At 39.3% G+C, this 25,542-nt stretch overlaps 1 protein-coding gene across 2 annotated transcripts in view; it reads right to left on the reverse strand.

Annotated features, from left to right (window-relative positions):
• The window catches only part of trim44 (tripartite motif containing 44), a 48,217-nt gene that overhangs the window by 10,461 nt on the left and 12,214 nt on the right, over positions 1 to 25,542 (reverse strand). For both annotated transcript variants that reach the window (XM_016256390.1, XM_016256389.1), the window contains exon 3: positions 22,062 to 22,139. In XM_016256390.1, coding sequence (XP_016111876.1) covers positions 22,062 to 22,139 — 78 coding nt within the window. The remainder of the gene's footprint in view (positions 1 to 22,061; positions 22,140 to 25,542) is intronic.

A 25,542-nucleotide genomic window follows, 5' to 3' on the forward strand; every position in this document is an offset into this window, starting at 1 on the left:
GTGAATAGATAAGATCCCTAAAGTTGCAAAGACTAAAGTCTCAAACCCAAAGAGATATTCTTTATAAAAGTTAAGACTCGTCCACACCCTCCTAAAACGCCTAGTTCAAACAGTCTCCCACATGACTGCGTCACTATGTGGGAAGATTTGCATAACACCGCCCAAATGTATACGCAACGAAAGAAGGTGTAACTTTGATTCTCGCTGTAGTATTGTTGCCGCCACCATATCGTGGAGACGCTGTGTGTTTCGTTGTGAAAGCAAAACTACTTTGTTTGGTCTTCCAAAAGAGGACACAACTAGAAATCAGTGGTTAAGTTGTATTTACAACAGTGTTCCAGAACAGTTCAAACCAAATATTCAGATGTGTGCAGCGCATTTTACGGAGGACGAGGACTGTTTCCTGGGAGAGTAGCCTACAATGCCAGTGTTACGGTGAATTCAGTTCCCATTTCCCCTTCGGCGCGCATGCTGACCACAGTCTATGATGCTGACAAATAATACTGACTAGTAGTTTTCATATTTAAAGGATTTGCCACTGAGGATTCAAACGCGAGTTTTGAGCAGTGTAGAGTAGCGCTTGTTGTTTGTCGTTTCTCCGATCACAAATGCAAACATGGTTTTATGTTTACGCGGCGCGATGCCACGCAATGTGTAAAAAGACAGTATAAGTCATTATAATCAGTAATTATGTCCCCACTGGATGCTACAAATGCCTCGTTTATAATGGGTTTTATTGGTTTTGTCTCGTCACACCGGGACACTGCATCACAGTATGGTAAGGGGCGTAACATTTCAGTCACACGCTTGAGGAATTCGGCCAATCACAACGCACTAGATAACTGGCCAATCAGAGCACACCTCGCTTTTCAGAAAGATGAGCTTTGTACGATGAGCCTTTAATTGGGTCATAAGACGTTGCTAAAAAATAACATTATTTTGTGTATTTGCTGTAATGAAACGTGTTGTTTAAGGTTCAAAAAACATTATTTTCCACATACTGTGCGTTATTGTTTCTCCTCTATGCCCCGCCTTTCTGAGACGCGTCAATTTTTTACTAAGCTCATCGGTCTGAAAAGCGAGGTGTGCTCTGATTGGCCAGCTATCCAGTGTGTTGTGATTGGCCGAATACCTCAAGCGTGTGATGGAAATGTTACGCCCCTTATCATACTGTGATGCCATGTCCCGGCCGGAGCGACGAGACAAAAACATTAAAACTAGGGATATAACAATTCACTCAACTCACAATTCGATTCACAATTTTATTTTATTTTTTACAAAATTTGATTTAAGACAAATTATAAGTTAAATGTGTCCTTTTTTTTATTGCTTGGACAAAATGCTGCACATTTCTTTGTGAAATTGAAATATAACTATAATAATATACTAATATAGCACTTGCATATTATTGCTCTTTTGTTGGTTTTGATTGCTTCTATTGTCCTCATTTGAAAGTCGCTTTGGATAAAAGCATCTGCTAAATGACAATTTACATATAATGTAAATGTAAATAACAAAACTAAATTTTAAAACAAATAAAAAAAATAACACAAATACAATAAATCTCTTCATATAAACAAAATAAGGCTTTGTCTGTGCTCTTTCCATTTAAAATGTGGCAACCACTGCATTTTAATCATGATCCAAACCAAGATGCTGAATACATGCAACATGAGCAGTTTTTTATCTAAATTGGATTGTATAATTTCGAAATTTGAAGCAAAAACAGAATGGCTTGACTTCAGTTTTGTGAATCTATACATAAAAATCTGCATGAAACAGTGGACGAGCTGAATAAGACACAGATTCACTCTCTGCCGGCAGGTGGCGCTTAAAGCGTTTCCTTGGTTTCCACTGTAAACAAAGCAGCGCTGCACTTATGAACTTTATTATGCATTATAAAGAGGCAAGATGAAAAGAAAAATACCATCTGAACTTTTCTAAAGACAGTAAGTTCCCCTCAGACATGGATTCATATAAACTCCTACCCCTAAATGAATTGCGATTTGTTTAGCATCTCAACCGATTTGAATCGTCACATATTAGAATCGATTTTCAACCGGCTCGCGGTTAATCGTTACATCCCTAATTAAAACCCATTATAGTCTAGGCATTGGTTGCATCCAGTGGGGACATAATTACGGATTATAATGACTTATACTGTCTTTTTACACGTTGCATCGCGCTGCGTAAACATAAAACCATGTCTGCATTTGTGATCGGAGAAATGACAAACAACAAGCGCTACACTACACTGCCCAAAACTCGCGTTTGAATCATCAGTGGCAAATTCTTTAAATATAAAAAAAGTACTTACAGTCTGTGAGTCAGAACAGCCGATATTGTAGTCTACTCTCCCAGGATCAGGAAACAGTCCTCCATAAAATGTGCTGCACACATCTGGATATTTGGGTTGAACTGTTCTGGAACAGTGTTGTAAATACAACTTAACCACTGATTTCTAGTCATGTCCTTTTTTGGAAGACCAAACAAAGTAGTTTCGCTTTCACAACGAAACACAGCATCACACACGGCGGGCTAGAGTGAGAGGCGGCGGCTGGTGGCTTGAGAACGGCGCGGCCGGCGGATTCGATGAAGGAGCATCTGGCGGGCTTGCGGCAACCACATGTGACGACTCCGGGCTGGAATACGCTTCGTCCACGTTGAAAGCCGATCCGGCGATCCACAGCACAAAGTTGATGTATTTCCTCAGTGACCAGCACGGATCAGCTCCAGGCATGACGAAGCGGATATCGTCCTCTTTTGGAAAAACAAAGTATTCACAACGAAACACAGCGTCTACACGGCATGGCGGCAACAATACTACAGCGAGAATAAAAGTTACGCCTTTACGCCTTGCGTGACCATTTGGGCGGCGTTATGCAAATCTTCCCACATTGTGACGTAGACTTGTGGGGGCGTGTTAGAACGAGCCATTTTAGGTAGGCGTGGTTGACTCTTAATTTTTATAAAGAATATCTCTTTCTGCCGGCAGGTGGCGCTTAAAGCGTTTCCTTGGTTTCCACTGTAAACAAAGCAGCGCTGCACTTATGAACTTTATTATGCATTATAAAGAGGCAAGATGAAAAGAAAAATACCATCTGAACTTTTCTAAAGACAGTAAGTTCCCCTCAGACATGGATTCATATAAACTCCTACCCCTAAATGAATTGCGATTTGTTTAGCATCTCAACCGATTTGAATCGTCACATATTAGAATCGATTTTCAACCGGCTCGCGGTTAATCGTTACATCCCTAATTAAAACCCATTATAGTCTAGGCATTGGTTGCATCCAGTGGGGACATAATTACGGATTATAATGACTTATACTGTCTTGTGTTGCATTGCATCGCGCCGCGTACTCTACACTGCTCAAAACTCGCGTTTGAATCATCAGTGGCAAATCCTTAAAATGAAAACGTACTTACGGTCTGTGAGTCAGAACAGCCGGCATTGTAGTCTACTCTTCTAGGATCAGGAAACAGTCCTCCATAAAATGTGCTGCACACATCTGGATATTTGGGTTGAACTGTTCTGGAACAGTGTTGTAAATACAACTTAACCACTGATTTCTAGTCATGTCCTTTTTTGGAAGACCAAACAAAGTAGTTTCGCTTTCACAACGAAACACAGCATCAACCACGCCGGGCTAGCACAGCGCAAAGTTGATTTATTTCCTCAGCGACCAGCAAGGATCAGCTCTAGGCATGAAGCAGATATCGTCCTCTTTTGGAAGGCCAAACAAAGTAGTTTCGCTTTCACAACGAAACACAGCGTCTACACGGCATGGCGGCAACAATACTACAGCGAGAATAAAAGTTACGCCTTCTTTCTTTGCGTGACCATTTGGCCGGGCTGGAATACGCTTCGTCCACGTTGAAAGCCGATCCGGCGATCCACAGCGCAAAGTTGATTTATTTCCTCAGCGACCAGCAAGGATCAGCTCTAGGCATGAAGCAGATATCGTCCTCTTTTGGAAGGCCAAACAAAGTAGTTTCGCTTTCACAACGAAACACAGCGTCTACACGGCATGGCGGCAACAATACTACAGCGAGAATAAAAGTTACGCCTTCTTTCTTTGCGTGACCATTTGGGCGGCGTTATGCAAATCTTCCCACATCGTGATGTAGACATGTGGGGGCGTGTTAGAACGAGCCGTTTTAGGTAGGCGTGGTTGACTCAACTTTTATAAAGAATATCTCTTTGGATTTGAGACTTTAGTCTTTGCAACTTTACAGATCTTCTTTATGCACCAAGAGCTTGTAACACTTCAAAGAGAAAGGAAAAATTTAAATCGCATCATATGACCCCTTTAAGGCCAGGACACACCAAGCCAACTTTAAAGAACTAGTAGCGACGAAAGCTGACAGTGTTGTCACCTTGTGTCAGCAGCGTCTGGACCAAAAAGCCACGCTTGAACACACCACACAGACTACATCTGACAGCATGCGTTCTGCGCCTGCTTGAGAGAAGTTAAGACCCTTTTCACACTGAGTGTGAAACCAGTTTTTTTTTTCAGTTTTATTGAAAATAATAAAGTTTGTAGTTACTGTTTTGGAGGTCAGTGTTTGCTTTAGTTGTGCCCTTGAACCTTTACTCTCACGAGACATTTTCTTTCTGCTGTAACTGTGTTCAAAAAGCACATTTGTTACGGCAAGAAGAAATGGATCAGGTGATTTTGGTTATGTTGTGATGATGCGATAATTATTGTGGACTCATCTGAATCTCTGATCTCATCCAGTGTTTAATCTTAAATTACATGGGTGTTTTATGTTTACTGATTGCAGTAATTCTGGGATTCTACAGCATGAGAATAATGTTTCACTAATCAGTAATATTTCAGAATCAGAATCAGAAGAGCTGTATTACCAAGTATGTTTACACACACAAGGAATTTGACTGGACGACAGGAGCTTCCAGTGCAGAAGAAAGTACAGACATAGTGCAGACATACACGATAGTGCAGAAATACATAGGAATAACACAGTAGGGATGGAATATAACACTAACATAAGAAAAAAACAGAAATTAAATAATGTACTATATACAGAAATTGAAGTATAGGAAAAAAATGTAATTGTTTAAAGGTGACATATCATGAAAATCTGACTTTTCCAGGTTTTAAGTGCTATAATCAGGTCCTCGGTGCATCTACCAACCAAGGAAAAGTGAAAAAGATTAACCCAGCAACTTTGTTTTGGTAATCCTTTTCTGCAAACGTCTGAAAAACGAGCGCGTCTGATTTTGCTCCCCTATTGATGTGGCAAAGGGATCTCATTATAATATTACCGCCCCTTAATCTGTAAGTTTCCACCCACGGCGCCATCATTTTGATTTCGCAAGCGACAACGGTGTACCAGTTCTAATGCCATGGCGAACGTTTGAGCAAAACATGCTAACTGTTTTGTCTTTGGCTGCACAGGCGAGCACAGAACACTATTTAGAGTCCCAGCCTCAGAGGAGACAAGAGAGCAGTGGATTTATTGATTTATTTACTGTATATTGCTGCTGCCACACAGATCTAAAATAAACATGCAATTTATTTCCCAGCTGTTTACCTTCACATACATTACCAACTGTTTTTGTAACTCGTGTGTGTTTTTAACGCAAACTTGTGTGTGAATGAGAACTTAGTTTAGTACTCACATTCTGTGACAGCCGCTTTCTGTGCGTGCGCTTCCTGTGTGTACACTCAGAAAACCGTATATCAGAAGTTTAAACTAATATGGTTTAAAACGTATGATTTCAGCGCGATAAACATGATAATCAGAACCAAAACAGATGGTTTTAGCAGGTACGAGCTGTAATGGCACAGCTCTATTCTGGAAAAGGGGACGGGGAACAACAGCTCATTTGCATTTAAAGAGACAGGCACTAAAAACAGCTTGTTTCTGCTTCCACTCAAAATAGGCATTTTCAAAATGATATAATAAATGATCTGTGGGGTATATTGAGCTGAAACTTAACAGACACATTCTGGGGACACCAGAGACTTATATAACATATTGTAAAAAGAGGCATAATATGTCACCTATAAATAAATGTAAAGATATGTTATAAGTGTGCAGTTTACAAGTGTACAGATTTTGGATTTTGTGTATAAATATGTCAGTTGTGATGGACGATGTATAATTATGAACGTTTAATTGTTCAGGCTGAATATAGCCTGCGGGAAAAAAACAGTTCTTGTGCCTGGCTGTTCTGGTGGTCGGTGCTCTTTAGCGAGATCTTGGAGGCAGGGCAGAGTGGCATTGATAATCCTCTCAGCAGTCCTGACTGTCCGTTGTAGTCTCTTTATGTCTGATTTGGTAACTGAATCAAACCAGATAGTTATGGGTGAACACAGGACAGACTCAATGATAGCAGAGTAGAACTGTTTCAGCAGCTCTTGTGGCAGGTTGAATTTCCTCAGCTGGCGAAGGAAGTACAACCTCTGCTGGGCCTTTTTAGCAATGGAGTCTATGTGAGTGTCCCACTTCAGGTCCTGAGAGATAGTTGTGCCCAGGAATCTGAATGACTCCACTGCAGTCACAGTGCTGTTCATGATGGTGAGTGGGGGGAGTGCTGGGGGGTTCCTCCTGAAGTCCACGATCATCTCCACAGTTTTGAGCGTTTTAAGCTCCAGGTTGTCCACTCCACTGTACCAGACAGCCAGCTCTTCAACCTCCTGTCTGTAAGCAGACTCGTCACTAGGGATGTACCGATACCGATATCAATACTGAGTTCCTGTACTCATACTCGTACTCGTTAAAATGCCCCGATACCAAACGCCGGTACCACACAGCATGTGTTAAGCGCCATATTCAGACAAATTAACACCGACAACAGAACAACAGACAGCAGAATGGAGTTATTAGAGATTAAGGATGTCTACGAAGTATATGTAAGCAATGAATATAATGTTAAACATTCAGTATTGACTGTATAGCTAATGTGCGGGAGCTGATAAGCAAAGCACGCTGAGTGAGCGTGCGGCGGCGCAGATGCGCGAGCTTGACGAGTGAATATATATTTCTCACAGACATCACTGGAAAGTTTGTAGTTCGGTCGGATACGTAAAAAACAAGTAAGTAAAACAATGCACAAGTTACTTAACGGTAGAGAGAGAGAGAGAAAGAGAGAGAGAGAGAGAGCGCAATTCTGTTGTGTGATCTTTGATGTTCACTCACTTAGCACACGCATCATTTGGATTAAAACTAAATTGTAAAAATAAGACCATTAATAGGGGCATTCACTATAAACTAAATGTATTTTTAACTTTAGGCATACACGACTTTCTGGCGGAAGTGAATCTAGCAGCTTGTGTGAAATGCGCTAGGCTGTGCTACTTGTCCCTCCCATTCTGCACCAGTACAAATACGTGCATGCGTTGCGTGTGTTTTGCTTGCTTGAGTGTTTCTGCAATATATGAGTGGCTTTGGAATATAAATCGCAGCACGTCTCAGATGAAAAAAAACGTGACTTCTATTTCTGAAAATATCACAGTTAGGAGATTTATAACGAGTGGTTCCCTGCATTATTACAGCAAAGCGCGTGATTACAGTACTAAGCCGCTGCAATAGAGCAGTTCTAATGCTATTAAATTAAAGATGATGTAACAGAGCAAAACATGAACAGTGAAATTAACAAAACTTGTAAAATACATTTTAATGGGCATAATTAAGTGTGAAAATAGTCAAACCAAAAATTATTCAGAGACCAGATATTATTATTATTTTTTTTTTACTAGTGGGTGCAGGACACTATAGTTAATTTATGTAAGTGAGGATAGCAAAATAAAGTAAACTGTGACAAATTATTCCCCAAATTTCTTAATACAGAAGACTACCAGTAAAACTGATACAAATATGGGACCAAAAATTATTCAGACCGAGTCTGGGAAAAAAAATTTAAGTTCAGGTTTGCATAAAGCTGGATGACAGCATGCCCAGGACTCAGGAGACTACAGGCTGTCATTAAGGCTAAAGGTTGCCCGACTAAGTATTGATAGTTGTGTAAATACTGTCATACTAACAGCTGTCTAATTTTTGGTTGATTGTAATCCATTACATACCTTTCTATCAAAGTTATCTAACATTATCAAGCTGAATTTGTTCTGACACAGTTCCCATTCTGCACCAGTACAAATACGTGCATGCGTTGCGTGTGTTTTGCTTGCTTGAGTGTTTCTGCAATATATGAGTGGCTTTGGAATATAAATCGCAGCACGTCTCAGATGAAAAAAAACGTGACTTCTATTTCTGAAAATATCACAGTTAGGAGATTTATAACGAGTGGTTCCCTGCATTATTACAGCAAAGCGCGTGATTACAGTACTAAGCCGCTGCAATAGAGCAGTTCTAATGCTATTAAATTAAAGATGATGTAACAGAGCAAAACATGAACAGTGAAATTAACAAAACTTGTAAAATACATTTTAATGGGCATAATTAAGTGTGAAAATAGTCAAACCAAAAATTATTCAGAGACCAGATATTATTATTATTTTTTTTTTACTAGTGGGTGCAGGACACTATAGTTAATTTATGTAAGTGAGGATAGCAAAATAAAGTAAACTGTGACAAATTATTCCCCAAATTTCTTAATACAGTAGACTACCAGTAAAACTGATACAAATTTGGGACCAAAAATTATGCAGACCGAGTCTGGGGAAAAAAACAACTGAAGTTCAGGTATAGGAGCCATGTAAATATTCATGTGTGAAGTGCAGTCATTTGTATAGAGGGAGAAGAGCAGTGGGGAGAGAACACAACCCTGAGGAGCTCCAGTGCTGATTGTAATAGTCATGGATGTGAGTTTGCCCAGCCTGTCTGTCAGGAAGCTGGTGATCCACTGACAAATGGAGGTGGGCACGGAGAGCTGAGTTAGTTTGGGCAGGAGGAGGTTTGGGATGATTGAAGTCCACAAACAGGATCCTCGCATAAGTCCCTGGTCTGTCTAGATGTTGCAGAACATAATGCAGTCCCATGTTGACTGCATCGTCCACAGACCTGTTTACTCTGCAGGCTAACTGAAGAGGATCCAGCAAGGGTCCAGTAATGTCCTTCAGGTGGGCCAGCACCACTTTTTCAAAAGACTTCATGACGACAGACGTTAGAGCCACAGGCCTATAGTCATTTAGTCCTGTAATTTTGGATTTCTTTGGGATGGGGATGATGGTGGAGCATTTGAAGCATGAAGGGACTTCGCACAGCTCCATTGATCTGTTGAAGATCTGTTTGAAGATGGGGGCCAGCAGGTCAGCACAGAATTTCAGACAGGAGAGAAGTGGGGAGAGAACACAACCCTGAGGAGCTCCAGTGCTGATTGTAATAGTCATGGATGTGAGTTTGCCCAGCCTGTCTGTCAGGAAGCTGGTGATCCACTGACAAATGGAGGTGGGCACAGAGGGCTGTGTGAGTTTTGTCTGAGAGAAGGTCAGGCATGATGGTATTGAAGGCCGAAATGAAGTCCACAAATAGGATTCTTGCGTAATTCCCAGGTCTGTTGAGGAGTTGCAGGATGTAATGCAGTCCCATGTTGACTGCATCATCAATGGACCTGTTTGCTCTGTAGGCAAACTGAAGAGGATCCAGCAAGGGTCCAGTGATGTCCTTCAGGTAGACCAGGACCAGTCGCTCAAATGACTTCATGATCACAGACGTAAGAGCAACAGCAACATTTGGGCTTTTTGGGGACCGAAATTATGGCTGAGCGTTTAAAGTAGCAGGGAACTTCACACAGCTCCAGAGATCTGTTGAAGATCTGTGTGAAGATAGGGGCCAGTTGGTCAGCGCAAACTTATAAACAGGCAGGTGAAACAACGTCTGGGCCTGAAGCTTTCTTAGATTTCTGCTTCCTGATGACCCGGTTTACATCCTCTACACAGACCTTAAGCACAGGTTGAATGGTGGGGGAGGGAGGGAGAGATGGAGTAAGGGGGGTTGCAGGGGGGGTTGGTGAATGTGTGAAGTGCAGATCAGAGCAGATGGGGGGTGGTAGACTGGCCTTCAAATCGGCAGTAAAACACATTCAGATCATCAGCCAGTTGTTGATTCTCCACAGACTGTGGGGGTGGTGTCTTGTACTTAGTGATGTTCCTCAGACCAGTCCATACTGACGCTGGATCATTGGCTGAAAACTGATTTCTCAGCTTTTCAGAGTAGTTTTTTTTGCCACTCTGATCTCCTATGTTAGTCTGTTCCTGGCCTGATTATACAATATTTTATCCCCACTTCAGTAAGCATCCTCTTTGGCATGACGAAGCTGTATGAGTTTCCCAGTAAACCACGGTTTATCATTATTAAATGATAAGAATGTCCTGGTGGGGATGCACATATCCTCACAGTAACTGATATATGAAGTTACAGTCTCTGTGAGCTCGTCCAGATCGGTGGCTGCAGATTCAAAAACACTCCAATCAGTGAGGTCGAAACAGGCTTGTAAATCCCACTCTGCTTCATTAGTCCATCTTTTAACAGTCCTTAAAACAGGTTTAGCTGATTTCAGTTTTTGCCTGTAGGTCGGTATAAGATGAAACAAACAGTGATCAGAGAGCCCTAAAGCTGCTCGTGGGATAGAGTGATGCATCCTTTATTGTTGTGTAACAGTGATCCAATATATTACGGTCTCTGTTGGGACATGTAATGTGCTGCTTGTATTTTGGCAGTTCACGGGAGAGATTTGATGTGTTAAAATCTCCAAGAATGATTAAAATAGAGTCTGGGTTCCTTTGCTCCATTTCAGTTATTTGTTCGGCAAGCTGTTGCATCGCAGCGCTCACGCACGTGTCCGGAGAAACATTCACATTCACCAGAATGAAAGAGGAAAACTACCACGGCAACTAGAAACGTTTACAGTTTATGAAGAGTGCCTCTAAGAGAGAACAGCACACCTTTTCAGCATGGTTATATCTGAACACCAACTTTCATCGATTGTTTTAAGAATTTTACAACATTTTCAAATTCCTGCATCACATAGACACTCACAGACATCAACAATCAGCAAAAGAATCTCAACAATGGTGACAGAAGCTTCATACTGCAATGTATGATGGGTGCCAGCATTAAATGAAACTCCCAGCATGCACTGCAGCGTGAATAAATTACGCAGCTGAATGGTCTTATTATTTTCTTTATTTGCATGTATTATTTTGCTGGTGTTTTTGTTGTGACTCTTTGTAGCCTGTTTTGTGATGTTAAGAGTTTACCCTTTTGTTTATTTTTATTTTTTAATTGCTACCATTGTTGAGATGCATATGCTGATTTTTGATGTCTGTGATTTTCTTAGTGACGCAGATTTATTTATTTATTTATTTTGCATGATGTGTTCAAAAATCCTTCATTATAACTGATTGCTGCTGTAACTCATTGTTTCACAGTGGTGGTAATATGAAATTTAACTGTGCTAATAATAATAATAATAAAGTAGTACATTTGATAAGAGATTAGACACTGGATGAGATTTGTGAATCAAGGAACTACATGATGAGCACTTCATCATCAATATGCAGTATTATCAGCAATCACTGATCATTTTACTTTCTCTGTTTTTGCTGTAACAAATGTGCTTTGTAAACACACAGATAGAACAGCCAGAGAAATAGCTGATATTAAAAAGTCAAGAGTCATGAGCCCAACTGAAGCAAACACTGACCATCAAATTGGTAATTCAGACCAAACATTTTCAATAAATCAAACATCTGAACCTATATTAATTCTCAATAAGAGCTTCTGTAGACGTATGACCGAAATAAAGTCAAACTGGTTAGTAATAAGTGTAATAATGTGTAATGGTTGGAGGTCAGTTGTAGTTCTTGTGTTTCTATTTCTCTTTTCAGTGTTCTGTTCTTGATCCTTCACTTCAGTGATTCTGCTTGTTAACAGCAGGTGTTCATCACTAATACTCCTCAATCACTTACATATTCACATAATTATCTCACTGCAACCCCGCATCAGTGTTACTTTTTCTCTTTGTAGTCTGGACACTACAGGATATTCCTGTGGGGTTGAAAGGGTTAAACATGTAAGATAAAAAGACACACCCACAAAATGTATTTTAACAGTAATAAACTGTAAATTAATTTTATGGCAAACAAACTAGAAAAACAGTAATACACTGGCAACACAAAACAGCAATGCACTGTAAAACGTAACGGCGAAAAAAATTATTTGAACTCAATAAAAGGAGTAAATACTGAAATTAAGTGTTATTCTATGTGTTTTTACACACAATGATATAGGAGAGATACGTTAGTGTTGAATGTTCTGTTGGGATTGAAAGAGTTTCTGTTTGTCTGAGTTTTGTGAGGTTACCGTTGTGCAGAAGAGTAGAGCCTGTGCTTCAGCCCAGTTGAAGCCCAAGAAAAACAGATAATATGATTCAGGTTGTTTTATTTAAAGGCAGTAGCTGTGTAGTTGCTGATGCCGTCACAATCTCTTAGCTAACTCCAATTCCACATACATGGGTGTTGTGGTTAACTAGCTGTAATCTATAAAAAATTACATTTTGATATTTTAATGGTTGTGTTTCATTCAGTTATTTTTGCTTTAATAAATATTATTTCTTAGTAGACTCAAATGAAATATGTTCAAAGTATTAATATGTTCATGTTAAAATATTAGTTTATAAATTTAATTGGCAGTTGGCTAATTTAAGGTCAGTTTAAGTCAGTTTCTAAAAATTAAATTAGTTAACACAAGTTTTAATTTAATCCATGGTATCTTTACTGTAAAATAGTGTAAACCAGACTACAGTAAATAACTGCACAGTTATTTTACCTTTAATTTACATGGCAAGGTTTTACAGTGTAGATGTATGAGCTACAGTAACTAGCTGGCAACAGTGTTGCCAATATATTACTGTAAAAATAACAGTGTGATATACACCTCGTCTACAACAAGGTCTATATCACACAAAGAGTGCCATTTTTTTTCTCCAGATATCAGCATAACAAATGTAATAATACATTTTATACATGTTTAATAAAGTTAGCATTAAGTTGGCATTTTAGACACAATATTACTTGTTTTTGCTAAATTTTGCCAATGAAAATAGTTCCAAACAAAGATCACAGCACTGTTTTGCATCTCTGAGCAACGGACAGTGTTTCCTTATTGAATAAATCAGCTTTTTTAAAGAATCGGTTAAATAAATGATTCAGTGACTCACTCATTTACACGGTCAAATGCTTTGTTCCTGAATAAACCAGCTGTTTGAATGAATTGGTTGATTCGCAATGACTCACTTATTAACAGTCACTTGCTGCCACCTACTGGCGGTTTTAATATCACATTTCGACTATTTTTTTTTTCATTTTTTAATTCATTTAAACTATCCGTATTCAACTTTTATGTTTAAAACAAAGCATTATTTATAGGGTTGGGTACCGAAACCCGGTACCAATATGGCACCTATGTAACCGGTATGTACTAGAACCGAATCAGAACGCAGATTTCGGTGCCATGCCCGAGCGACCGATTGAAATATTTGTCCTCTGGTTCTCCGAAACAGACGTAAGAAACATCATCACTGACAAAAAAATAATTTCCCGACTGAGAAAATGCACGTGAACTCAAGTCGGAATCTTTGTAGTACCACGAGTGTCTGGGAAATGAGAGCATCCGAGGAGCGCGTGAATTAGGGCTGCACGATAAATCGCATGGATATTTAATGCGCATCTTATCAGTAAAGCCGGTTCTGTAATCAGCGGTAAATCTCCATCACCTGCGGGCTTTCACATTGAGCAGCATTAACTACACAGAGCCGTTGTTCACTGAGGAGCTGCGCTAAAAATCCTGCGAATATGAATGTGGGTTTGCGCAACTCGTCAGTGAACAACGGCTCTGTATAGTTAATGATGCTCAATGTGAAAGCCCGCAGGTGATGGAGATTTACCGCTGATTACAGAACCGGCTTTACTGATAAGATGCGCGTTAAATATCCATGCGATTTATCGTGCAGCCCTAGCGTGAATGCAGTAATTACACTTGCTCTGATGGCAGCAGGTAGCCTTCCGTTAACTAAGCTAAACATGCTTAAATTAAAATGCCTAAAGCTAAATCTCCCTTGTATTCACATTTCTAAACCTGTTATCTAACAAAAGAGAAAATTATAACCTTTTTACGCCACAACACCAGTCAAATGCTTCCTTCTGTGATCTGATGAGGCTTCTTGTCACAGAATGAGGCAGAAAATATGTTCCATATGCTACTTTAAAAAGAATACATAGATTAGCAATAGATTATAAATTAGGGTGACCATACGTCCTCTTTTCCTCGATCATGTCCTCTTTTTGGACCTACAAAATGCATCCGGCCGGGATTTCTTAATTGCCCAAAATGTCAGGGATTCGGCTGTTTTCTTAATCCCACTCCCGCTGAATCTCTGACCATTGCTGCCTGCTCAAGCAACGTGTTTCGCTCCCACGATTTTCGTGTCCACTCCTTTAAACATTCTAATATTGTATATAATTTTGGCGCATCAGGGAGCCGCTCTCAGGATGCGGTGTGTTTAAATATTTTTTAATGATCGTTTGCGCTGTTTACTTTCACTTTCGATTTCGTGATCACACGCACTCTGTGTAAAGGGAGCACATCTTACAAGATCAGATATTTGTCAGTGAGCTGAGGATCTGTTGAGCAGCAAATACTCCAGCATGGTCAGTCATCTCTCCTTATTCTCGACCTGTGGTCAGTCAAAGCTGACTCCTGCAGCTCTTGTTGGATGCAGGGTTGCCAAGTCTGCGTTTTTCCACAGAATTGGGCTACTTCTAAACTGTTACCATGGGTTTATTTTCTCAAGTGGGTTAAAGGTTTGAAATATTGCATAAATTACATTTGACTGAAATGCTTGTATTAAAACATTTAGCATTCTACCTATGATAAAACTTTCATGGTCTTCTACATTAACTGTTCCCTCCTGGTGGAATGACCTGCCCAACTCAATTCAAGCAGCTGAGTCCTTAATATTTCCAAGAAACAGCTGAAAACACATCTCTTCATTTGACCCTCTAACTCTAGCACTCTCTATTCTAATGCTAAATTTGATCTGCTTGTTTTTTTTAATTAAAAAACTTGACCATCTAACATCTGCACTCTCTCTTCTATTTCTATTCTAATGGCCAAGCCATCATTTTTTGGGGGGATTTTTAATTAATTAATTTTTTAATAAGTATCGGTTCAGGCACTGTTTAGGCACCGGAACCATTTTAAAAGTATCGATTTGGCACCGGTATTGAAAAAAACCCAAACAATACCCAACCCTAATTATTTATGAGCTACATTAAACTGTGTAAATACATTTAAATGCCACTTCAGATGCAGATTCCAGAATTTTTTTCTTGTGTTGGAATGAAAGACACCAAGTACCAGAGAAACAAAATGGAAGAGTTAAAACTGAACACAATCTTGCTACTCAAACGGTGTATAAACATTTTTGTTATATATATATTTATTTGCTCCTTTTCCATTTTGCACTTTTACTTTCAATACTTAAGTACGTCAAGTAATATTCTATACGGTGACTTCAACTTCTACCAAAGTCATTTTCTGGTAAGTTATCTGTACATTTACTTTAATGTGGCTTCCAGGTACTTTATCCACCACTGCTCATGCCGATGGCCCCGACAGCAATTCAACATGTTGAATTGGGAAAATTACCGCCGACGCAAACAAACTAGACCGACAGGTGTTCACCAGCGGCCCGACGGCCAGCTGTCGGCTTGGTGTGTCCCGGCTTTTAGATTTGCTGTTCCTACATCCTGACATACCATCACATGGAAAACTAAGGTGAAATACAAGTTTGTAGCAAGATTGACTTTAATGTCTCTGGGTGCCCCGGTCACATTCTATGAATAGTTATGCTGATTGATTTAGGACTGAAGAAACTCTAGAGCCTGGGGCAGGTTCCTACACCTGAATACTTCATTTGTATTCTTTGTTTAAGGTCATCTCCGAGGTGCTTTGTCTCCATTTCTAAGCACTGCCCCCTAAAATGTATATAAATTACAATGTATCACTGCAGTCAGACTTTTGAATGACTGTAGGGCCACACAGCAAGTTCTCAATAAAGAATCCTGCTGAAAATACCCAAGAGTCTCCTGGTCTTTGCTTCTGAGTTTCCAACACAGTGAAATAATAATAAAAAAATAATTATATAAAAATCAATTTGAAAATAATTATGTTGTGTAGTCTATAATAATAAACAGTCATTTTACTCATTGAGAGATTTGTGAGGGAATAATTATCTCATAATTTTATTTTATTTGTTATATAAATACAGTCTGAACCATGCACTAATTTGAAAGGTGACAGCTTTGACGCAGTGCAGAAGATGCAGAAAATGTTTAAAAATAATGCAATGTAAAAAATGCTATCTGATAAGCCACTAGAAAAATGATGCGTTTAAGAAACTTAACTTTAAGGTCCTGCCACAGCATCTCAATTGGGTTCAAGTCAAGGCTTTGACTTGGCACTTAAGTTTCAACTTGCAGACTAAAGATTAGACATTCTCATTTAGAATTTTCTGGAACTTAGAGTAGAATTCATGTTTCTCTCAATAATTTAAAGTTGCCCAGAACTTGAAGCAGCAAAGCATTCCCACACCAGCACACGGCCCCCACCATGCTTGACTGTTAGGGTTGATGTTCATTTGTGGAATTCAGTGTTTGGTTTTACCTGATGTAATGATCAAGGCGTGTTTTGGCAAAATTCAGGCGAGCCTTAGGGTGTACTCACACTAGGCACGGTTACCTTGAACCGAGCCTGAGTGCAATTATCCTCCCTCCCCACTCCCCTGCTAGCCTGCACTCACACCTACACTAAACATTCACTTGTACGCATCAGAGGATTATTACATAGGCAGCTGGCTTTAATGAAAGAATCTGCAGCTTTACTCGCAAACTACAATTCCTTTTCATCAATAAGGTGAGAACCAGACCAGTTATAAACCTAAATAGACTTGATTTAATTACAATAATTGAAAAGTGTAGTGTAGTAGTAGTAATAGAATATGTTTGCGGTCGTAATGATGACAGTAGCGCACACAAAATAGTAGCTGTTCCATGCTCCAGTGCGGTTAGAGCTTACACTACACGCGTACTGCACCCAAGCACAACAGAACTGTGCTCTGGCCCACCTCTTCCAACCAAGCGAACGGGGCAATCACACTAGTCCAGGGGTAGGCAAGTTCGGTCCTAGAGAGCCGCAGTCCTGCAGAGTTCAGCTCCAACCCTGAAAAAAAAAACTCACCTGCCTATATGGCCTTAGTAATCCTGAAGACATTGATTAGCTTGTTCAGGTGTGTTTGATTAGGGTTGGAGCTGAACTCTGCAGGACTGCGGCTCTCTAGGACCGAACTCGCCTACCCCTGCACTAGTCAAACATCCTCGGGCATGGTTCAGATCGCCTAGTGTGAGTGCACACCTAATGTTCCTCTGGGAACTCCAAGGATGCCATTTTTGGCCAGTGTCATGAACAATGATCTTTACTGTTCCAAGAGAGGCCTGCAGTCCCTTCAGTGTTATTCTTGAGTATATTGCAACTCCCTGGATGAGTTGTCACTGCCCTCTTAGATGAATTCTCTCTTTTTTCCCCCCCATTTAGAGATAATAGCTTTCCCTGTGGTTCTTTGGAGTCTAAGAGCCTTTGAAATAGCTTTGTAACCTCTCTCAGACTGATGTATTTTCATCGTCTTCTTCCTCAACATTTCTGCAATTTCACCTTTGGCCTAGTGTTTTAAAGGATAAGACCCTTAAAGGAGTCCTATTATGCTTTTTTCAACTTTAGTTAGTGTGCAATGTTGCTGTTTGAGGATAAAAAAGATCTGCAATCTAATTTAAATCAAAAACTGTTCATGGTACACATACTGTATGTAGCATCTTTAGATCGTGATTAAAATACAGTGGTTGACTAATTTTAAATGACTACAGATAGTTTGGTCTGTAATAGAGCACATATAAAATTGTGTAAAAACATACCACTACAGCTAGGAATTATATCAAATAATGCTATAAATTCGATTATTGATATTTTAGTGTTGATGCACATATAGTTATAGCTAATTACTCATTTTATTTTTTTAAGGAAACTTTTTGGCCTGTCTCCTGAGGCCACAGGAGGGCACAATGAACTAAATAAATTGTTTGTTCAATACAATGAAATAACGACTATCTATAAAAAAAGTGCATAACACCTGAACTAACATATACAATTCAAATATAATTTCGTAAATTGCATGAGCAATTATGAACAAAACAGCATCATGTATTTATGCATAACATAATTTAAAAAAGAACCACCGATCATACAGATTGTATTTCATTCAGAACACACAAACACATGTTAAAATGAGTGCTGTGCCTGTGAATCAAAAAGGGAATAAAAATCATATATTTATTTAAAATAAAAATTTGCATTCAAATGCAAAAACGGTGCATTTGAATATTAGGTGTGCCTCTGGGAGCCTTATCAGTGGTGCACGAGATGCGTTGATGATGATGTAAGTGTCGTAGTACTTTATTGTTTTTGATAACCTATTAAGTTGAACCCACGAGATGCGCTGCTGCTGCACTTTTCATTCAAAATATTAGAGAAATATAGAAGCTTAATTTAGAGAAGATCTTGGTTAGATTAAATCCGAAAGAAAGCCATTCGCACAGAACACATATTCGGCGGATTTTCGAGATGGACAACAATAGGCCCTTTCGCACCGCTTTAGTTCCAGAACTAAACGTACGGTACTAAAGTACTGGGATGATTTTGCGCGAACTATTTCCCAGTACCATTGAAAGGGTTGCATTCGCACCGAGAGTGTGTACTAAGAAGTGACGTAAGCCGGTCGACAGCGACGTCATTTGTGTGCGGCGTTCAACAACAGAAACAAAGAAGAACAACATTAACAACAGGAGGATGGAGGACGCTGTGATCGGAGCTGTGAGTTTGTTGTGTCTCGTGGGTTTCACAATAATGGACATGGAAAGTCGACGTATACGTAAAACGATTGAAAGAACGGAAAGGAGGACTAAGATTCTCCAACGACAACTGGTAGTGTTACATTTGCTACAAGTGCCTGCACTTCAGCGTCCGTCCATCTATCGCTGTTCTCCATACTTGTGAAATAAGTTGACATGCTTACAGTATGTTTACACAGCGTTTTCATGGCGGGTGAGGGCGTTTTCATACGCGTTTGGCCAATCAATGTCTACTTACGTCACGATTAGTACCAGTTGTGCTGGTTAGACCCTGCTCCGGAGTAGGAGCTAATTTGGTTCTCGAAAAAGGCAGTCCGGTACTAAAATCGCTCCCAGTTCCGGCGGTGCGAACACGCCAAAAAGTGGGTAGTTCCACAATTAGTTCTGGTACTATGAAAAGGTTCCTGCGGTGCGAAAGGCCCTTTTGACTGTTGCGCTCGTGTCTCACACAAGAGATGTATAGAAAGCCATGTTAAGTTAAAAGAGGTTCAACTCGAGAATTTGTGGGGTTTTATTTTATTCCACTAAGTCTCTGATTATTTTATTTTATTTTATTCCACTAAGTCTCCTTATCACTCATAGCATGCGCCTATAAATACTAAATAATATAAATACTGACAACCATTTTATCACCCAGGCCTAACCCTGCCATACTGCCAAAAATGTTTAGGAATGGCTTGAGGAATATGACAAAATTGAGCATCTGTGCTGAACCAACAAATGCAAACCATGAAGGCTCCACCTCACAACTTGCAGGATTTAAAGTACCTGCTGCTAATGTCTCAATGCCAGGTACCACAGGATACGTTCAGAGGTTTTGTGGGGTCCATGCCTGGATGCCTCCCAGCTGTTTTGGAAGCATGAGGTGTACTTACACAATATTAGCCAGGTGCTTTTAATGTAGTGGCTGATCAGTGTACATCATTTTATGCGAGTATACTAGGGCTGTGCGATTTGGGGGAAAATATAAAATTGCGATTTTTTTGACAGATATTGCGATTGCGATTTGATTTGCGATTTTTAATTTGCAAAGTCAAGCTTCAGCTCAATATTGTCAATAATGTGCAGCACAGTATGGGTATCATTACCCTGCTGAAAAAAACAATAGAAACCATCACAGAAATTCTTATAGTTTCCATTAAACCATTACAAAATTCCTTTTTGTTTTGGGCATTATTCCAATAGGAATTACTGTTGTTCTATTGGTTGCCATCTGCCATATTACATCCCACCAATAGAGTCCATCAAATAGACACCATTATACTTTCCATTAAAACCAAATTAATTCCCATTATAACCCTGAAATCCATTAAATTTGTTATTGTGTTTTGGGAGGGGTTCTATTGTATTTTTCTTCAGCAGGCAAGATTATAATGGTATAACTACTTTTACAGAATTAACTTAATTACTAAATTTCACAGAAAATATTTGTTTATTTTTTATAAATAAAGAACTGGTACCACAGGATACGTTCAGAGGTTTTGTAGGGTCCATGCCTGGATGCCTCCCAGCTGTTTTGGAAGCATGAGGTGTACTTACACAATATTAGCCAGGTGCTTTTAATGTAGTGGCTGATCAGTGTACATCATTTTATGCGAGTATACTAGGGCTGTGCAATTTGGGGGAAAATATAAAATTGCGATTTTTTTTGACAGATATTGCGATTGCGATTTGATTTGCGATTTTTAATTTGCAAAGTCAAGCTTCAGCTCAATATTGTCAATAATGTGCAGCACAGTATGGGTATCATTACCCTGCTGAAAAAAACAATAGAAACCATCACAGAAATTCTTATAGTTTCCATTAAACCATTACAAAATTCCTTTTTGTTTTGGGCATTATTCCAATAGGAATTACTGTTGTTCTATTGGTTGCCATCTGCCATATTACATCCCACCAATAGAGTCCATCAAATAGACACCATTATACTTTCCATTAAAACCAAATTAATTCCCATTATAACCCTGAAATCCATTAAATTTGTTATTGTGTTTTGGGAGGGGTTCTATTGTTTTTTTCTTCAGCAGGCAAGATTATAATGGTATAACTACTTTTACAGAATTAACTTCATTACTGAATTTCACAGAAAATATTTGTTTATTTTTTATAAATATAAAATTATTTATTAAGTCAATTATTAAAGTATTACATTGATTTATTTGTTTTAAGAGCAAGTGGAAAATGTGCTGAATGTTTCATTTCATCCAAGTGAAATTAGCAAGCAGTTAGACTGAATTTACATTCGTTTTAAACGCGGAGCCAGGCGCGAGTCGACACAGGTTGCACGCATGCGTCAAGCCTCATCCATACTGCCAGATGCGCTCGTGGAGACGGGTGCGAGTATAAGCGAGCATTACGAGACAGGCTGCGTGAGTGCGGCAAGCATGAATGGCTCATCCGTGACACGGGATTTGCGCCGCGTGGGGCAGAGAGGAGCGAGTATGAGAAGCATTCACAGACACAGGCTGTGTGTGCGCTCTTCTGAATTGGGAATAGCCAACATGCATTATAAACTTATTTCAAATTAATCTGTTGGGGAGATAAAATGTGTAAGATAACGTTCATGTACTAACAAAAACATCTAAGAATGTAACGTTATCTTTTATTCTCCAGTACTGAAAACAGAACCGATAAGGGAGCTTTTGATATGCGCTGTGCAATTGAGTGCAACTGAATGCTCTTGCAAATGACCTTTTTTGTCATTTCGAAGCTTAAGTTACGGTTTTCTTTAGTTTTAATTTGCCTAACTATCGATCTGACCCAGTAGACGCCATAATCCCACTCTGTCTCTCTCCCGTCCAGCATTCCGTTTTTTTTTTCCGAAGGCATTTTTACTAGTTCCTTAGGAGATGCTGGAAACAGAGTGTAGTTTACAGATTCTCTGTAATCCGAGTATAATTTTCTGTTAACATGCTGTGCAAGTCACTGAAATGGTCTTTTAATAATGTAATTCATCTGAACTAGAAAGAGATAAATAAACATTCACATTCAGTTACACATCTTATTTGGTTAATATTTTTAATTCCGATAGCAATGTGTTGTATGTGTGGAATTTTAAACAATTATGTAATAAAGTCAATTATGCAAGTATGTAATAAATTGTGACTCACATCTGGGCTGATCCATTTGGCCTTGATCTTTTCTGATATTTCATGTGTGCGCTCCAGCAGGTCAATGCCTTCTTTGCTCTGAAACACAAATAAACACATTCAGAAAGAGTGACTTTCAATCAACTACTGTTAAAGGGAAACTTCACCCAGAAATTACAATTCTGTCATCATTTATTCACCCTCATGTTGTTCCAAACCCATAAGACCTTCATCTTCTTGGACTAAATAACATACAAGAGTTTCTACTGAAATTCAAAGATAATGCTATTGAGAATAGTGATTGTAATAGTAAGTAATGCAAAAATAGTGTTTCTGTAGTCTATTTTATAAGTCATATATATGCTGATGCAAAAACCAAAAGACACTGGGAAAATGAATTATTGTGCCTCTAGAATCCATTTAAAACTATGTTGCTTAAAAAAAAAACTTTAGGCATTCTACTAACTATAAGTAACTTTGCAACTACACGTCAACTAATTCTCATTCATTTGCAACTGCATGTCTACTCTCATAGTAGACTGTTAGGTTAGGTCTAGGGTTAGTAGAATAAGTTGACACTTGCAAAGTTTCTTATGGTCAGTATGTTGTATGTTGTGGACCCATCAAAATAAAGTGTTAGAAGATATTAAGCATACCGTCTACTAATATTTTAATGACTGCTAGTTGACATTTGGTTGCAAAGTTACTTACTGTTAGTAGAATGTCTAAAGTGGACTATCAAAATAAAGTGTTACCAAAAATAACTTTACACTTGGGCCCAATCCCAATTCTACCCCTTAGCCCTTCCCCTTTCCCAAAAGAGAATCGAGACAGTGTCGCGATAGTGCCACAACATTGGCTATTTTCATGTCTGATCAGGGCGATAATAACCACCATAGACATTGAGAAGGGCTATTACCCCCAATAATTATAAATCGCTTAACCCTTTTCTGAAATAGTGCCAATTCGAAAGAGAGAGAGAGAGAGAGATGAAAGTCACGTGTGTGCGCGTCTGTGCGTTTCTCTTTTTAGAGTGAGTTTACTTTAAAAACAGTGATTTTATCCTCTCGTCGCTGGAAAATATAACGAATAAAATAAAAATATATAATAATTCAGTATTTATACTGTTATTAATAAAAGTCGTGGGGCAGCGTTGACAAGTTTCTTTTCAAGGGACAAGGGGAAGGGGGTAGGCGGAGGGGTAGGGGAAGAGGAAGGGGTATAATATAGAATTGGGATTGGGCCTTGTTGAGTTTTAAGGTCAAAAAATGAGAAAATGAAGATACTAAAACTCTTGCCATTATTTTAGCTTTTGTTTCTTTTAGTTTTAGATCCTAAAGTCTCAGATGTCACAAACGAGGAAGGGGTATAATATAGAATTGGGATTGGGCCTTGTTGAGTTTTAAGGTCAAAAAATGAGAAAATGAAGATACTAAAACTCTTGCCATTATTTTAGCTTTTTGTTTCTTTTAGTTTTAGATCCTAAAGTCTCAGATGTCACAAACAGAGGCCTGGCTGCTCTCAAATACACTTGCATGGGGGTAGGGCGCACTATGGAGTGAAGGCTTCAAACGAAATCGAAGAACGAACTGATATGATGTTATTTCGAACAAAATCAGGCCGAAAGGAAGTTCGTTTAGAGTTGGTTTTGGCAGTTTGAAACAGCTCACCAAAGCGAACTTTCTGGGGGAGTTTGTTTTGGCTTCTAAACACCTTTGAACTACCCTTGGACCATGGCGATTACGCAATCAGTGGGTGTGTTCTGGAACGCCACAGTCTTTGAAGCAAGATTTTTTTTCCGGTTCATTACTCATTCCACAGAGGTCAGACAAGAGAACAACAACAACAAGTTTCAAGCAGTATGAATACACTGGAGTGTCGAATAGCTGAGCTGGTACAAATGTATCAACCTCCAACATCACCGGGTGTTGGAATGTTAGAAAACAGTGTTTCGTCGCTCACCCTTTTCAAACTTCTTTTCACCACCAAACGAAGAACGAAACAGACCGTTGTTTGAAGTATATCAGGGCCTTTAGATATGTCGGAGGTAGAAGTGTTCACCAAACTCCCCCATATCCAGGCTGACAAAATTGTAAATGAATTGTCTCATAATTCATTTTAAATGGGCTACACGTTAGTTAGCATCCTACATTTTAGCTAATACCCCAAGTTTTGTGAAGTGCCACAAGGTATCAAATCTTCTCAACAGTGCTGCTGACAACATGGCACTGGCTAAATGAGCGGCAGGCCTAGGACTGGAAGACAAAGAATGTTGCTGATTGTAGAGAACACTTGAATACACTTTTCAATTTATGCAAATGCTGCAGCGAGAGCACCAAACCCTAATTTGAAGTTTAAAGACTACTGTCAAGGTTTACTAAAGACACGCAGTGGGAAATTAGCACTGAAAAGGCATGGACAGTTATTTTTGCGACACACCTTATTGAATATGCATTTGTAGGAGTTTCCCTTTCGATTGGTGAATTTATGGGAGGAAAGTATTTAAACGAATCACGTAAAGCAATTTACTAAGATTTGCGCTCGTCAATTCACTGGTATTTGCGTCATTATTTAATACCCCAAAAAAGCATGTCCCTGTTTAGTAAATATGGCCCTAAGATGGTAAAAGTGTAGACAATAGATCACAAAGCTTAGAGTGCCCTACATAAAGAGATCAAAATGTTTAAATTCAAACTCAACAAACTTGAGGGAAGACTGACTGAGTTTATGGTGGGTCTGATTAAGAAATTTTTTGAGGAATTTTGTTGAGTAGCATGTTCTAAATGTTTATCTTTTTATGTCTCTTATAACATTAGACTAGTTGGGTAGTAGGGTTTGGCGATGTCTACCAAATTGGCATCTTACTATGTCTACAGTGAAACATCGTGATGGACGATGACATCGGGGGGCGGGGTTAGGGAGTGTGCCCGAAGCGTAGAATGCAGAAAGGCATGGAAAACAAATAACACATTCTACGGAGCCACTAAAGGGACATGGTTAGCCGCTCGCTAGCGGTAGACTATTACATTAGAGTACATATCACTTACCACATACACAGAGTAAGGAGAGACGACTGATAGGACAATGGCGAATAATTTGCAGATACGGAGCACCACTGACAAATATTGATAGGACAATGGCGAATAATTTGCAGATATGGAGCACCACTGACAAATATCTAATCTTGTAAAATGTGTGGTAGGTACTGCCGCTCTGTAGTATAGAGTTCGTGTGATCACGAATCTCGAAAGCGGTTTCAATGCCCTGCATATTAGTAGCGGCTCCCTGATGCCCGCAATTTAGTGTAATTACCCAACGATATAATTACAAAAAAATTATTTTTTAATAATTATTATTTTATAATAATTTTTTTTAATCCTCCCATCTCGTAGGATATTTATTCCCTTTAGGGGTTCCGTAGTACACAATTTCCTTTCAGAACACGGAATTGGGATGCAGCGGATTGCGGGGGGGGTATGGGGGGGGGGGGGAGTCAGGATGC

The sequence above is a fragment of the Sinocyclocheilus grahami genome, unplaced genomic scaffold, assembly GCF_001515645.1.
Source record: "Sinocyclocheilus grahami isolate Dianchi unplaced genomic scaffold, SAMN03320097.WGS_v1.1 scaffold1424.1, whole genome shotgun sequence".
Classification (NCBI taxonomy): Eukaryota; Metazoa; Chordata; class Actinopteri; order Cypriniformes; family Cyprinidae; genus Sinocyclocheilus; species Sinocyclocheilus grahami.